This window comes from Dipodomys spectabilis, unplaced genomic scaffold (genome assembly GCF_019054845.1).
Source record: "Dipodomys spectabilis isolate Male_0828 unplaced genomic scaffold, ASM1905484v1 ptg000030l, whole genome shotgun sequence".
In the NCBI taxonomy this organism is placed as follows: Eukaryota; Metazoa; Chordata; class Mammalia; order Rodentia; family Heteromyidae; genus Dipodomys; species Dipodomys spectabilis.
The window spans coordinates 2,223,182-2,238,758 of NW_024870707.1; the positions used below are offsets into that span (position 1 = coordinate 2,223,182).

Below are 15,577 nucleotides of genomic sequence, written 5' to 3' on the forward strand. Positions count from 1 at the left end.
TTCGTTGAGTGCGTGACTCAAACAAAGGACACGGACACACAGATTGGGAAGATGCTGGGCATCAGTTACCTGTCCTGGAGTGTGGTCCACCTGTCATTCTTCCTGAGAACATAGTGTGTTAGCAGAGTGCTTGGCCCATACAGATGTTCAGGAATTGCTTGTTAAACCAGTTATCAATGCTTTCTACCTTGAGTTACTAACCTCCAGACATGTCTTATTTCCCTTATTTGTCTGTGTACAACTTGAGGCCAAACCTAGATATTTTCTTTTCTTTTCTTTTTTTTTCCTGGCAGCAGGACATAAACTTAAGATTTAGTGCCCTTGCTGAGCTTTCTTGCTCATGACTGGAGCTCTACAACTTGATCCTCATCTCTATTTTGGCATTTTGCTGGTTATTCGAGGATGGAGTCTCATAGACTTTCCTGCCTGGGCTGGCTTTGAACTGCGATCCTCAGATCTCAGCTTCTTGAGTAGCTAGGATTACAGGAATAAGCCACTGGTGCCCGGCCTCATTCTTACCTTTCAGTGGCATCCATACATAGAGTACCTACTTTAGGCACTATTCTAGGCCCAGACCAAGTTTCTGCTTTCATGTAGCAGAGGAGATGGCGATGCTTTCATGTAGTTGGAGGAGATGGTGATGGCGGACTAGAGGTCTTGCTGAAGAGGTAGCATTTTGGGCAGACTATGGGAAGGAAGGACCTCAGCACAATGCTTCGGGAGCAGGAAATACATGGATAAAGACTCTAAGGAGAAATCAGCTTCAAGAGCATGAGGGACACTGAGACCAGAGGGGCTGTGTGAGCTCCAGTTAGGAGGTTGGAACTTTATTCTAAATGTGGAGAACTCCCCCCTCCTCCACACCCCTTATTGTCTTCCTCATGAAAAACCACACTTTGAAAAATCCAGTTCACTGACAGCGCGTGCGTACTGAACAATGGAACAGCGACTTTGAATTCCTTTGAGTTTTTTAAAGTATGAGGAAATAATTTAGAGATCACCATGAATATTCTCAAGGGCATTTCCCACGCCAGTCTAAAGATTACAATTTACACTGTCAGCTAAATCCTTACCTCTTCTGTGTCAAACATTTATTCTTCCCAAAGCTGATTAAAAAAAAAATTACTGCCACCTACTGACAGGAAGGGAAAGATGAGCTGTTATACAATGAACACCCCAAGCCCGTGGCTTTCTCCCAGTGTGGCACACCTGGCTGCACGCGTGCACAATTGGGAGCTGGTTGTGGCTCAGGGGAGGAGGGAGGGGTGGCGCATGCCGGTCCTGGTGTCTTCATATTTTCTGGCCCCTGCAGTTTTTGTCAGAGTGTGTCCTTCAGCTTCCGTTCATCATGCTGGGCAGGAGGGGGGATTTGCCCAGGGATTTGCTCTAGTGCTGCCTGTGCCTTTGGGGAAGAGCATTGGTAGTCATCAGCCCCCACAGCCTCCCTAAACTGCAGTCAGTCCTTGGTAATTAACTCATGTTTCACCGTGGACTCTGTATTTCATGTCCCAAGAAACCCTAATCCTGGCCAGCTGGCCTTTTTGCTTCCTCATTGTTAAATCCTCAACCGCTCTATTTCTGATTTGCATTTTCCGTGGCTGAATGAATCTGCTGACTTCCGTTTTCTTTTTCTGTTACAGATTGTATGCGCAGGTGCCGGTGAGTACCAAAATTTCTCTTCATTCTTGTGTTGCTCACTTCTGCCTCCTAGTGGACATAGTACATCATTAACAGCGAATGTGGAAAATCACAGAAAATATAACTTGGATAAAACTGGTTTCTTTAGAAGTTGGGGTTGGTGGTGGAAACAAGTGAAAGGAAAAAATTCAATGAAGCACACAGCTCTGATTTATACAAATTATGTTTTCTAAGCCACTAGACCTGGTGTGTGCCTGTAGTCCCAGTTACTTGGGAGGCTGAGGTTGAGTTTAGTCGAGCTCAGAAATTTGGGGGCAACCTGGCAACATGGTGAGGGCCTCTTAAAAATTTTTATTTTTGCTGGATGCTGGTGGCATGTCCTTGCTCCTCAGGAGGCTAAGAACCCAGGGCTGTGGTTGAAAGCCAGCCCAGGCTGGAAACTGTGAGACTCTTATCTCCAATTAACCACCAAAAAAGATGGAAGTGGAGCTGTGGCCCTAGTGGTAGAGCACTGGCCTTGAGAAAAACCAAAACAAAACAAAACAACCCTCAGAAACAGTGTCTAAGCACAGTTTAAGAACTAGGATTGGCACAAAGAAAAATGTATTTTCTGTTGTTGATTTTTTTTTTTTTTTGCCAGCGTACACTAATGGGCAGTTGAACTCAATTGAAGTATCTTGTGTACTATTATCCTGCAAATATTTGTGTTGCTGCTTTGCTACATTTATAAAAAAGTCTACTGTGATTATATATAAATCTCTGGAAAATGAAAAGTGGTTTCATGTATATTTTGCTTTTTCATGGAAGACTGGGATGGGGGTGTAGCTCAGTAGTAGGGTGCTTACCTACATGTGGTTCTAGTTCTGGCGTCTAAAACCAACCCCTCCCCCCCCAAACAACAACAACAAAAATCAGTGTCTTGTGGAGGTCTGAGTTCTAGTTGCTGATTACTGCTGCTGGTTCTTTCTAAGATCAGATCTGTATTGAAAACAGAAAAATAAGGATGCATTAGTATTTTTGACCTTTTTTTTTTTTTTGCCAGTTCTTGGGCTTGAACTGAGAGCTTAGGCCCTGTTCCTGTCTTTGTTGTTCAACATTAGCAATCTACCATTTGAACCACAGCTTAGTGGTAGAGTGCTTGCCTAGCAGGCATGAAGCCCTGGGTTCAATTCCTCAGTACTACATAAACAGAAAAAGCCAGAAGTGGCCCCGTGGCTCAAGTGCCAGAGCACTAGCCTTGAGCTGAAGAGCTCAAGCGACAGTGCTCAGGCCCAGAGTTCAATCCCCATGACCGACCAAAAAAAGAAAAAGTTGTAGAGCAAAAGAAGTTCGAGGACAGTGCCCAGGACCTGAGTTCAAGTCCCAGGACTGGCCAAAAAAACAAACAAAAAGAATCTCATGGACATTTCTGTCCTGACTGGCTTTGAACCTTGATCTTCCCCTCTCGGCCCCTTGAATAGCTAGGATCATAGGTGTGAGCCACTGGCAACTGGTTGTGGGTCTATTATTATTATTATTATTTTGTGTGAGCACCAGGACTTAAATTCTGGGGTTTGTGTTCTCACTTGGTTTTCTTGCTCATAGCTGGCACTCTAACACTCAAGTTCAGCATTAGGTGTCATGGACTTTTGCTTGTTTTGTTTGGGCTTTGATCCTTGATTCTCCAGGTCTCAGCTTCCACAGTAGCTAAGATTTCAGGTGGGAGATACTTGTGGCTGGTTGATAGTAAGGTAGGAGTTTGTATGTTTATGTGTAGGCATGTGTATGCATTCAAGCACACGTTTCTGAGCATGCCAGTACAATGGTTTGAACTCAAGGACTGAATGCTGTCCTTTATCTCTTTTGCTCAAGGCTAGTGCTCCACTTAAGCCACAGTTCCACCTTGGGGCTTTGTGAGATTCTTAACTTCTATTAGCCAGACTTACAAGATGGGAGTCTGAGAAACTATTATTTTCTATTGTCTTTTATGTTGGGCTGGCTTCTAATCTTTGTCCTTAGATCTCAGACTCCTGAGTAGCTAGGATTACAAGTAAGAACCACCAGTATCTTCTGGATAGTTTTTAATGAAGCACAACATATTTCTGTCTATTCTAGGATACTGACCTTACTTAGTTTTGGGGTCATAAGAACCTCCCTCCCTCCCTCTCTCCCTCCCTCCTTCTCTCCCTCCCTCCCTTCCCCTCTCTCTCTTTCCCTCTCTTCCCCTCCCTCACCTTCCCTCCCTCCCTCCCTCCCTCCTTCCCTCCCTCCCTCTCTCCCTCCCTCCATTCCTTCCTTCTTCCCTCTTGCCTTCCCTTTTTCCCTTCCTCTCTTCCTCACTTCTTTCCTTCTTTCCTTCTTCCTTTCTCCCTTCCTTCTCAATCCTGGGGCTGGAAATCAGGGTCTGAGTACTGTCCCTGAGCTTCTTTTGCTAAGTCTAGCACTCTATCACTTGAGCCACAGTGCCACTTCCAGCTTTTTCTGTTTATGTGGTACTGAGGAATTGAACCCAGGACTTCATGCATGCTAGGCAAGCACTCTGCCATGAAGCCACCTTCCTAGCCTCTGAGATATTTCTGTAAGTAAGACAGTAATCGTGGTTTTTTTTTTTTTTTTTTTTTTTTGTGCTGGTGCTAGGCTTGAACTCAGGACCTGGGTGCTATCCCTGAACCGCTAGCTAGTGCTCTACCACTTGAGCCACAGCTGCACTTCCAACTTGGTGATTAATTGGAGATAAGAGTCTCCCAGACTTCTCTGCGTAGGCTGACTTCCAACCATGATGCTTAGATCTCAGCCTCCTGAGTAGCTAGGATTATAGGCTAATATTTAGCACTTTATAAAATGTATCTTTTGGGAGAAATATAACTTGGTCTTTGGAATATGTTTTCTTTATTTCCCTAATGGGTGAAAAATACCAGAGACTATGAATCAATACAGATATAATAATTAGATTGTTCTTACACTGCCTTATAGAAGGGCAGATCTTGCTAAACACTTCTAATAAAGCACATCTTCGTTAATAACAGCAGTGTGTACAGTCTGTGCTACCAATGGAGAGGGCTGTGTGTCTCTCCTGTGAACAATTTTTTTTTTCATAAGCTGGAAGGTAGTTTGTGCAGCCTGGAGTCACTGGGGCAGTGGAATTTCACTTCTTTACTCTCTGGTGGAGCGCTGGCCAGAACTCAGTTGCAGGAAACAGAAGCCATGAGTTATTTTAAGCCAGGGAATTTTTTTTTCCTGGGGATGAAGGTTTACAGAATCATTGGAAAGATGTGATCTTAGTTTGCCAGGGGGCTGTAATGAGTGCCTGGGAGTTTGTTTTCTCCTAGTTCAGGAGACAAGGAGTCATAGATCAAGTGTTCAATAGGTTTGATTTTTTTTTTTCCCATTGAGGCCTTTCTTCTAGGCTTGAGGGTGGCTGTCTTCTTCCTTCCTGTGTTTTCATGTGATTATCTTTTAGTCTTATGTGTGTCCCAGGGTTGCTCCTCTTTTTATAAGAACACAGTCTTCCCGGAGAGGTCTTACCCTTACAGCCTCATTTTAATCTAAATACCTCTTGAAAGATTGTAAACGCAGTCAGTCCCCTTCTAGATACTAGAGGCTATGATTTCAACATAGAGTTTTGGGGGTGGATAAAATAGAGTCCATAACTCCGGGGGAGTGGGATGTAGGCCTAACTTCCAGAATTGACTCAAAGACAGGCTGTAAAACTAATGGTGGAGAGTCACCCCTTTGTCACAGGAAGTTTCTGCTGTCATTATCCCATCCAGTTGAGTGTGTTCTGAGCTTTCATTTTATGATCTGGAAGCAGCAGCAACCACCATCACAGTTAGTCATCTTGAGCTCCAGTCATCCCATCCACCTTCTAGTTAGAGGAAGGATGCAGGGCAGAATGTAGAGCTCTACCCTTTGAGGCTTCCTTTCCTAGAAGCCTCTGTAAACGGCCTCTGTAAACAAAGGTTTTGTAGTATATCCAAGACAAAGCACTCAGCAATGGCTAAGTTTCTCTTCCAGAGCCTGTTCTTGCAGCCCTTCTCATTTTCCTGTGAATGGCAATCAGATTGATTATATTTTCTTGGCCAAGTGCTTTCTCCCTGGCGGAAAAATTAGTTTCTGAGGACTTATGTTGTAGTTGGTGATCAAAAAAGAGCAAAGGAGAGACCAGCAAAGGAGTTCTGAATATGCCTCTATGCTCTGTGTCTTTTGTTGGGGGTTGGTCACTACTCTCTTCTAGATCATAAATCTAACCTAATTCACTGTCTTCCCCTAGCCTCTGATGGGAATATCAATGCCACGGAGTCCTTAACAATGGCTACCATACTGAATGGAACTGAGAAGTTTGAAACTCCCACCAAACCAGGTATTGTCATTGATGGTTTATACCCTGGAACCAGTTATCATTTTGAAACATTTCTATAAGGATCCAATGGGACCGGAGGGCCATCCTGGGAAGTTACAAATAGAACTGGTAGGCAAGTGGGCTGTGCTTCCTGCCAAGTAGGGATGTTGCTTACAGGAGACCAGGGTGATTTATAGATGTCATTTTTTCTAAATTTTGTTTTTCATTTAAGTATCATGAAAATTTTAAATAGTTTATAATAGCAGAATACCAGCAAAAACAACACAGTCCACATGTAAGCTTTCAACTAGAAACATTCATGGGTAAAGTTGGGTGTATGTTATCTTTACAATTCTAAGATATATGTATAGATTGTTTTACACACCTTCAGGCCATTTTCCACATTTTGGGTCTTCTTTTTCCCCATTACTTGTTTATGATGATTAGTTTTCTCTGTAAACAGAAATATCTCTACAGCATTAATTTATGATCTGCCTTGCACTCAGTTGTCCAAATTATAATAGGCATATAATAATAATAATAATAATAATAATAATAATAATAATAATAATAATAATAATCCAATACTGGCCCACTACAGGGTTCACTACAGGGTTGTACTGAAACCACCGCTATGCTCATGTATTTGTGACCTGCCTCTGGCTGCATTCATGTTAGAATTAAGTAATAACAACAATTTCTTTCTTGTAAAGCCTAAAATACTTGTTCTCTAGCTTTTACAGAAAAAAATATTTTGACCTGTAGATTTGATTATTGGTTCTTAAAGTATGGTCTTAGACTCTGTATGGGGTCCCTTTTGAGGAAATCTCAAAAGCTCTCTGAGATGTTATTATAAGGAATGCTAAATTGTTATTTGGCCTTTTCATTCTCTCATGAGTGTATGGTGGTATTTTACAGACGTTACATGATATAGGATGATGACATTGTCACAGTAATGGTTAATGTTATTATCATATATAAAAATCAACTAGTTGGGTGTTAGTGGCTAATGCCTATAATCCTAGCTACTCAAATGGCTTGAGAGCTAGAAGATCATGGTTTAAAGCTAGCCTGTCCAGAAAAGTTTGTGAGACTCCACCTCCAAAATAACCCAAAATCTGGGTTTGAGACATAGCTCAAGTGGTAGAGTACCAGCCAAGTGAACTGGCCAAGTAAACACGAGGCGCTGAGTTTAGAACTGGCAAAAAAATTGTTATTTATAATAGAGTATAAACATAACCTATATAAACAAAATTACTCTGGGATCCTTAATGGTTATTAAGAAGACAAAAGTGTCGATTTTTTTCTTAAAGCTTTATGAACTTTGATCTAGAGCTTTTGTAAGTTAAGAGGTCCAATGATGGTGAGTACAATTACAAGTCTAGGAATAAACAGGACTAGAACTAAGACCCAGTTTTAAAAAATATTATTATTATCCCATGGTAGCACAGTATGTAACCTTTATTTTTGGTATGGTCTGTGTCAGGGGAACCTGAGCCTTGAGCAAATCTGAGGGGCTCATTTCAGATCATTCAACTACCTATGGGGCAGTTCTGCAAGTGTAGCTTTGGAAAGTAGACCTACAGAGCAGATGTTACTCTTGCATGTGTGTTTTAATCACAATCTTCTTTTTCTTCTTCTCCTTTTTTTTCCCCTGTGTTCCTTGAAAACCTCTACATAGCACCCAGTCCTGTGTTTGACATTAAAATTGTTTTCGTCAGTCCAACCAGTGTGGGCCTCACCTGGGAAAACAATGACACAGTTGCTTCAAACTACACTTGCAGAATAAAGAATGAGATGGATAAGCCATGGCCGCTCACTGCTAATGATCAGAACCGGTGTAACCTCACAGGCTTGCGTCCAGGGACTTCCTACACATTCTTCATTGTCCCGGAAAGATCCAGTCATAATTGGGGATATCCCAGCAAAACTGTTACAACAAGTAAGGTGACAGGCATACAGTATAATCACAAACCCTTTTCTGAACCTTTGGACCTTGTCTATTCAAACTGTCTGTTAGAAAGAGCTTTGTTTTCATACTGTAGAAGAGGAGAAAGGGTATTGTGCTATGTCAAGCCAGGAGTTCAGGTAGCCAGATCTGTCAGGATTAGGGTTCTGTGTGTTTTTGGAAGTCTTAACTTTGTCTCATCCATTTCGTTATAAACAAACAAAACCAAAAATTCTATTATTTTATTGGTTCAGACCTATTTTTCAGTAAGACCCTGGAGTGGAAGTGATCTCATTAGAAATAGGATTTGATGACCAGTCATTTCTCACCTTTTAAACTCCTTTGGACATTGATGTGGAATTTATAAATTCCCAGTAGTTTCTGTTGGGCAGGAAAGTTTGGTATACTTTATAGAAAATTTGGTGTTTCAAATGAAATGAAAGTGACATGACATTTAGATTTTAATTAAGGGTTAACAACTTTAGATTGAGGTTTAGCTTAGGCATCAGTACCTTTACAAGTTGTTACAGCTGTAAATTCAGCAGCTATTTTTTTTAAGATGAAAAGAATACAAAGAAATTTACAGCTGGATGCTTGCTCGTGCCTATAATCCTGGCTTCTTGGGAGACAGAATGGGAGGATCACAGGTCATAAGACCTCTTCCTAATCCACGGCTGGGCAGAGTGTCACATGTCTGTTATTACAGCTCTGTGGGAGGCTGAGAATTGGAGAGGATGGCAGTTTCAGGCCAGACTTCTCGGAAAAAGATCCTCAAGATTATCTCAGCAGAAGAAGCTGGGTATAGTGGCATTCATTCACCTGTCATCCTGACTACAGTAGGAAGTCTAAAATAGGTGTGCTATAGTCCTGGTATGTGCCTGGGAGGGAGATGGAACCCTATTGCAGAAATAACCAGGGCATGGGTTATATAACTAGAGGTATGGGTTCAGAGAAGTGATAGAATGCCTCATATGTTAGCAAACGTGAGGACTTCAGTTCAAACCACAGTACTTCCCCCCCCCCCCCCCCCCACACACACACACAAAGAGAAAAGCAATTTAAATGTAACCAATAGACGAGGATCTCTTTCTACGGTAAGAGAAAAAGCAGCCCTTCATTTTTGTGTGTGTGTGTGTGTGTATAAAAGAAAAGTAGGAGAAGGAAGGGGGAAAAGGAGAGGACAGTAGGGAGAGGGTTTGATAGGTAGGTAGGTTGGTAGGTAAGTAGATAGATAAGATAGATAGATTGATTGAAAAAACCTTGTTGTTTATATATAACATGAAGTGAGTCAGGTTCATATAACATCTCCTTTTGGCCATGGAATAGACAAGCACTAAATTAATGGCTTCTAGTGGCTTTTTTTCTAAAAGCATTTTCAAAGTTTAGCCAATTAATTATTTTATTTTATTTTATTATTTATTTATTTTATTATTTATTTATTTTTGGGTCCGGTTGTGGGGATTGAACTCTGGGCCTGGGCACTGTCCCTCAGCTCTTCAGCTCAAAGCTAGTGCTCTACCACTATGAGCCACAGCGCCACTTCTGGCTTTTTTTTTTTGCTTATGTGGTGCTGAGGAATCAAACCCAGGGCCTCATGCATGCAAGGCAAGTGCTCTACCACTGAGCCACCTTCCCAGTCCCTATTTTATTTTATTTTATTTTTGTGCCCATACTGGGGCTTGAACTCAAAGCCTGGGAGTTGTCCTTTGGCTTTCTACTCAAGGCTGGCTCTCTATCATTTGCGTCACAGCTCCATTTCTTGCTTTTTGGTGGTCAGCTGGAGATTAGAGTCTCATAAACTGTCTTACCCGGCAGGCTCCCAACCTTGATCCTCAGATGTCAGCTTCCTGAGTAGTTAGGGTGGATTACAGGGGATGAGCCACAGGGTACTTAGCTGTGCTGAGTGTTTTGATGACAGTTGACTTAAGATACTCCGTTTCACGAATGTCCATTTTGTGTTTTTCAAACAGAGCCTCTTCCAGTGTCGGACCTTTGTGTTGCCTTCATGGGTGTGACGCAGGTTGTTCTTACCTGGAGCAAGGACAATGGCACTGAATCTTACCGGATAGTTCTTCAGAGCACTAGCAACCATAGCAAGATGGTTGATGATTTAGCAGTCACCGTTTCAGACCTGAAGCCAGGGTTTCGACATGTGGTCCAGTTTCTTCCAAAATTACATAAGACACCAAGTGATACCACAGAAGGTGGCTTGGGTGAGTTACACAAGAGTAAGCTCTGGTGTTGACTTTCAATCACTTTTTAGTTTGAAAAAAAAAATATTGTTCTCATGTATGTATGGAGTTAGGCTTTTGATTTCAAGTGACAGATGGAAACTAGAATGGAAAGAGCAATTTGTGGTCCATGTATATTTTCCCCACTATAGGCAGCAAGGTATTAAAGGAACAAGATGCTTCTCATCCCTTCTTTTTGCATCATTATGTGTAGCAGCTTTGTTTTTCAGAGTGGCTCCTTCCATACAGGTCAAGGAGAAAAGGCCATTCATTAGGCCTTTCCATTTTCATACTTTTGGTTCAGCGAACGCATTCCTTGAATGGGCTCTGGGTAGCTGTCCATGGGAAATCATGCTGGGAGAATATAAGGAGAATGGTCCCAAGATCATAGTTGAGAGAGAATGCAAGGTCTCTGTGGCATTCCTGGGACAATAGTATGAAGTGATATATCCAGACAGAGATATTTATGAAGTGCCAACAGTGGGTACTGTTGGATGAATCATCATATGGATGGTGTGCTGGAAGATGGAGGTTGTGTCCCTTTTGTGGTTGATACCTTTGCTTTTGTGTTTAAACCAGATACCAACAACACAGAGAGAAGCCCAGAGGTGAGACTCCTACCACACAACAGCTCCGTGGCTCCTGGCAAGGAGTCCCGAGGCATAGAAGTTCAGCTCGTCGGGTTAGAGTCTGACACTCAGTATACAGCCACTGTTTATTCTCAAGCAGCGGATTGCACAGAAGGACGGCCCCAGAACATCTCTCCCAGTGTTTATTCTCAAGCAGCAAATTGCACAGAAGGACAGCCCCAGAACATCTCTTTCCTCACAAGTATGTGGAATTTTGTGAAACAGTTTTATCTTTGAGATTCCTTGCTTATAGTTTTGCTTTTGGATCTGAGTCATTTCTGTTGTCAGAGCGTTTTCGGGGTGAACTTTGGAGTAGAGCAGATGGTTGAATTTCTTCAAACCTCTGTGGTCACAAAGCTCACTAAGACGTTATTGAACAGTGTATATTCGGTAAAGATGCTGGGCACTGCCTTACGTCTTTCCTGTTTCTGCATATTAGCCATGGAGACATACTGCTTTAGAACGTTGTTATCTTCTGCAGCCATTGGGTGGAGCTTTTCCACACCTGGGATAAGAAAATGAATTTCTGTTTTTAACTTGCCCTTCGAATGCACACGGACCTTTCTGTTGAAACACTTATTGACATGCCAATTGCTGGTTCTGAGTTCTTCCTTGGCCCACTGTCAATTTGCTAGAAATATGCCCAGATTCCTCCCTCCCTCCCTCCCTCCCTCCCTCCCTCCCTCCCTCCCTCCCTCCCCCCTCCCTCCCTCCCTCCCTCCCTCTACCCTCCCTCCCTCCCTGCCTCCCTGCCTCCCTCCCTCCTTCCTTCCTTCCTTCCTTCCTTCCTTCCCTCCCTCCCTCCCTCCCTTCCTCTCTCTTTTTCTCTCTCTCTCTTTTTCTCTCGTTCTCTCTTTCCTTTCACCAGTCCTGGGGCTTGAATTCAGGTTCTGGGCACTGTCCCTAAGTTTCTTTTGCTTAAGGCTAGCACTTGAACCACAGTGCAACATCTGGGCTTTTCTGTTTATGTGGTACTGAAGAATCGAACGCAGAGCTTCATGCGTGCTACCCAAGCATTCTCTACCACTAAGTCTCATTCTCAGCCCTGTGTCCAGGGTTTTGGCTCTCAGAGAGTTTGTAACATAAGGGAGTTGAGACATACGGACATGGGAAACTGCATGCAGTTGGAGCCCTGCGCTCAGGATCCAACGCTGCATTGCATTACCACAAGCCCTTAAGGGCTTGGTGGCAGGGGGCATGAATGGACTTGGTTGTCTTACCCAATTTTAAAGGACTCATGGGCTCACAGAACTGAGGGAATGAAGGTTGAAATTGGAGTGGTAGAGATAGGAAACCAGCAGGTACCCAGGAGACTCTGGGGGATGTGGGTGGGTGGGTGGAGTGGGTGTGAGTAATCCTACATCCAGTGACACACTCAGGAAGTTCCTTTGAAGTTCCTGGAGGGACAGACTCACTGAGCAGGGACACCCGACTCTTTTGGGACTCTTGTACACTCTAGACATGGTTATATGGTGAAGATGGGGAGCAATTGCCAGGCTGATAAAACCCCTTTATAACTCGTGTGTGTGTGTGTGTGTGTGTGTGTGTGTGTGTGTGTGTGTGTGTGTGAGAGAGAGAGAGAGAGAGAGAGAGAGAGAGAGAGAGAGAGAGAGAGAGAGAATGTGTGAGATTGAGCTTTTGTGGTCAAGGCTAAGTGCTCTACCACTTGAGCCACAGCTCCATTTCTGTTTTGTGTGTATGTGTGTGCATTTAATTGGAGATAAGAGTCTCATGAACTTGCCTGTTGAGGCTGGCTTGAGATCTTTAGATCTCAACTGCTTGAGTAGCTAGAATTACAGGCGTGAGGCTCCGCAACAACTCATTATCTGGTGTGGTCATTTTTTTTTTTTTTTTTTACTTCTTTTTTGTTTTTACAGATTCTGCTCAGGTTTTTGACATCCAAGTTGTGGTCATCAATGCTACAAGCATGACCCTCACCTGGAAAGACAAATATAATGGGTCGTCTGCTGCCTATACGTACAAGGTCCATGTGGCTGGAGGCACTCATTTCCTCAACTTCACTGTCCCCGAGAAAAGTCTCGTCATCCTGGGACTCCACTCAAGCACCTTGTACAATGTCACGGTGTGTCCTTTCCTGGGAGACGTGGAGGGCGTGCCGGGCTTTCTCCAGGTGTACACGCGTGAGTTCCTTTGGTGCTCTGGCTAACCTTTCTTGTGGTCTATCATGTGCCAGGCCTAGATTTGAGGAGAGGATGCTTTGTTCCTTTCCTGAAGGAATGTACAGAACTGTACAGGGGCCCACAGGGACTCCTACAATAGTGACCACAGCCAACACTGAGCACCTTGTAATGTGCTCTCTTTCCGCTGGAGCACTGAATGCTCGCAACGGCCCTGTCACACGGCTAATCTGATTTTATGGATGAGGAAGCCAAGGCTGAGAGAGGTAATGTAGTGTCACATCACCTCTCTGCTAAGTGACAGATATGACATTAGGCCCGTAGGAGACTTAATGATGCATTGAAGATAAAGTAGCCAGGAGCCATAAGTTTCTATTCTAGAACTTGAGCCCTTAGCCGTGAGCAAGGGGAGTCTTTGCCTCTGCTCATCTATGAATGACTTTGTACAGTTAAATGCACAGTGTCTGTATTCTGGTGGCCAGGTGTTCTCTCCATGGGACAAACACCAGCTTGTGTTGCAGTTGATGATACAAATTTTTTAAAAAGGGGTCCTAAATGTGCTTTTTTAACTCTCAGTGTTACTATTTTTTGAAGGTTAGTTATGCCTATGTTTTAGGTATCTCTCTTTTTTTCTGTCTATCTGTCATATCTCCCTCCCTTCCCTCGCTTCCTCTCTCCCTCCTCTCTCCTTCCTCTCTCCCTCCCTTCTTCCCTTCTTCTGTCTGGTCTTGCTATGTAGTCCAAGCTGGCCACAGTGTGAATCATGACACTTAGCCCAGAACTAGAGGTTTTTTTTTTTTTTTTTTTCAATTTATTGTTATTATACAGGTGAAGTACAGAGGGATTACCATTACATGATTCAGGTAATGAGTACATTTCCTTTTGTTCAGTGTCTTCCCTTCCTTCACAGAGACAAGACATTTTTAATCTCATCATGCACTATCTTACTATCTTTTCCCTCAGCTCCTGGTCCTGTCTCCCACTTTCAAGTGACACTTGTCCGCTTAAGGGAAATTGGCTTAGCTTGGAACAGCAGTGACTCAGATTTCTTTAGGATTGTTACCACGCAGGAAGAAACTGGAAACCATCAAGATAATGTGACGACCATCAACCAAACAATTATCATCGATAACTTAAAGCCTGGAACCAGTTATCGTTTTGAAATATTTCCACAAGGACCCAATGGGACTGAAGGGCCATCTCAACAAGTTACAAGTAGAACTGGTAAGCAAGTGGGCTGTGCTTCTGTTAAATAGGGATGTTGCTTAAAGGAGAGAGGAGTGATTTATAGATGTCACGTGTTTCAAGTATTGCCCTCATAGTAAGGAAAAAAACCCCTTAAGAATATTTCATAACTTTATATGATGATACAAAGTGTACTGATGAACAACAATAAAATTCCCCTAAGGTAAATCATCAACCAGAGTTAATTACTGATAAAATATGTACATACATATTTTTTTTCTATAGAGTAATTTAAAAAATGTTTTTTTTCCAAATAGTTATATAAAGGGGTTTCGATTTAGCATACTGACTTATGTTTACAGTGTATCTTGATTAGAGTCTTTCATTCCTCACTTGTCCCCAAACTATCCTCCAACCATCCCACCTTTACCGCTTTCTGCGAGTTTCCTAGTTTCATTTTCACGCAGGTACATTGGAATATTATGGTTGTATTCACCAATCATGTTCCTCTTTACTCACTTGTTTGCTCTCTTCCAATTAGTCCTCACTCCTCTCAGATAAAGCATCTTTTAGTTTCCTGCCATTCATTTTGTTAAACTGTTAATTGTTCAGAGGGGTTATACTGTGGCAATCTCACTCCTACCCATACCACCCTGTGATCCATTTGATTGTGTATATGCATGTGCATGGACCTCCATGTGTTTTCAGATATGTCCATATTTCAGGTCTAACTCCCTCATGTGAGAGAAAATATGTGCTCTTTGACTCTCTGAGGATGGCTTTCTTGACACCCTAAGATTTTTCCAGGTTCATTCAGTTCCCTGAAAATGATAGAACTTACAGGGTAATTTTAACACGTGTCTTGTATTCCATTGTCTGCCTGTCAGATACAGATGACCCTCCATAGAGCTCATCTAGGGTTTTTTTTTTTTTGGTGCCAGTCCTGGGGCTTGAACTCAGGGCCTGGGCACTGACCTTTTTGTGCTCAAGGCTAGCATTCTGCCACTTGAGCCACAGTTCCACTTAGAAGAGTGGCTTTGAACCATGATCCTCAGATCTCAGTCTCTTAAGTAGCTAGAGGCATGAGCCAGAAGTACCCAGTGTGGGCTTTAAAAACTGATACTGGGATTTGAACTCAGGGATTGGATTTGCCCTGGCTATACAGGAACTCTACTGTTGAAGCACATCAGCCCTTTTTTGCACTGGTTATTAGGATCTCACCTTTTGCCCTGGTACACATCTGGACCATGATCTTCCTATTTTTAAATTTCTCATAGTAGCTGAGATGGAATCCGGCAGGTAATGTACATCATAGCTAGCTTCTTCCATTTAGATGAAATCTTGGACTTTTCTATCCTGGATAGTCTTTTCTTTTCTTTTCTTTTTTTTTGGGTCTGGTCGTGGGGCCTGAACTCTGGGCCTGGGCACTGTCCCTCAGCTCTTCAGCTCAAGGCTAGTGCTCTACCACTTGAACCACAGTGCCACTTCCG

At 42.8% G+C, this 15,577-nt stretch overlaps 1 protein-coding gene across 2 annotated transcripts in view; it reads left to right on the forward strand.

The window, feature by feature from the left end:
• The first annotated feature begins 1,643 nt into the window (after positions 1-1,643).
• Ptprj (protein tyrosine phosphatase receptor type J) overlaps positions 1,644-15,577 on the forward strand; it is a 43,674-nt gene continuing 29,740 nt past the window's right edge. Inside the window, exons 1-8 of one of the 2 annotated variants that reach the window (XM_042675592.1) lie at positions 1,644-1,659; positions 5,888-5,977; positions 7,638-7,898; positions 9,875-10,117; positions 10,715-10,847; positions 10,905-10,966; positions 12,642-12,905; positions 13,866-14,126. In XM_042675592.1, coding sequence (XP_042531526.1) covers positions 5,926-5,977; positions 7,638-7,898; positions 9,875-10,117; positions 10,715-10,847; positions 10,905-10,966; positions 12,642-12,905; positions 13,866-14,126 — 1,276 coding nt within the window. In that variant the 5' untranslated portion in view covers positions 1,644-1,659; positions 5,888-5,925. Of the gene's footprint in view, positions 1,660-5,887; positions 5,978-7,637; positions 7,899-9,874; positions 10,118-10,714; positions 10,967-12,641; positions 12,906-13,865; positions 14,127-15,577 lie in introns of both variants that reach the window. The other variant, XM_042675591.1, reaches the window with a different exon arrangement.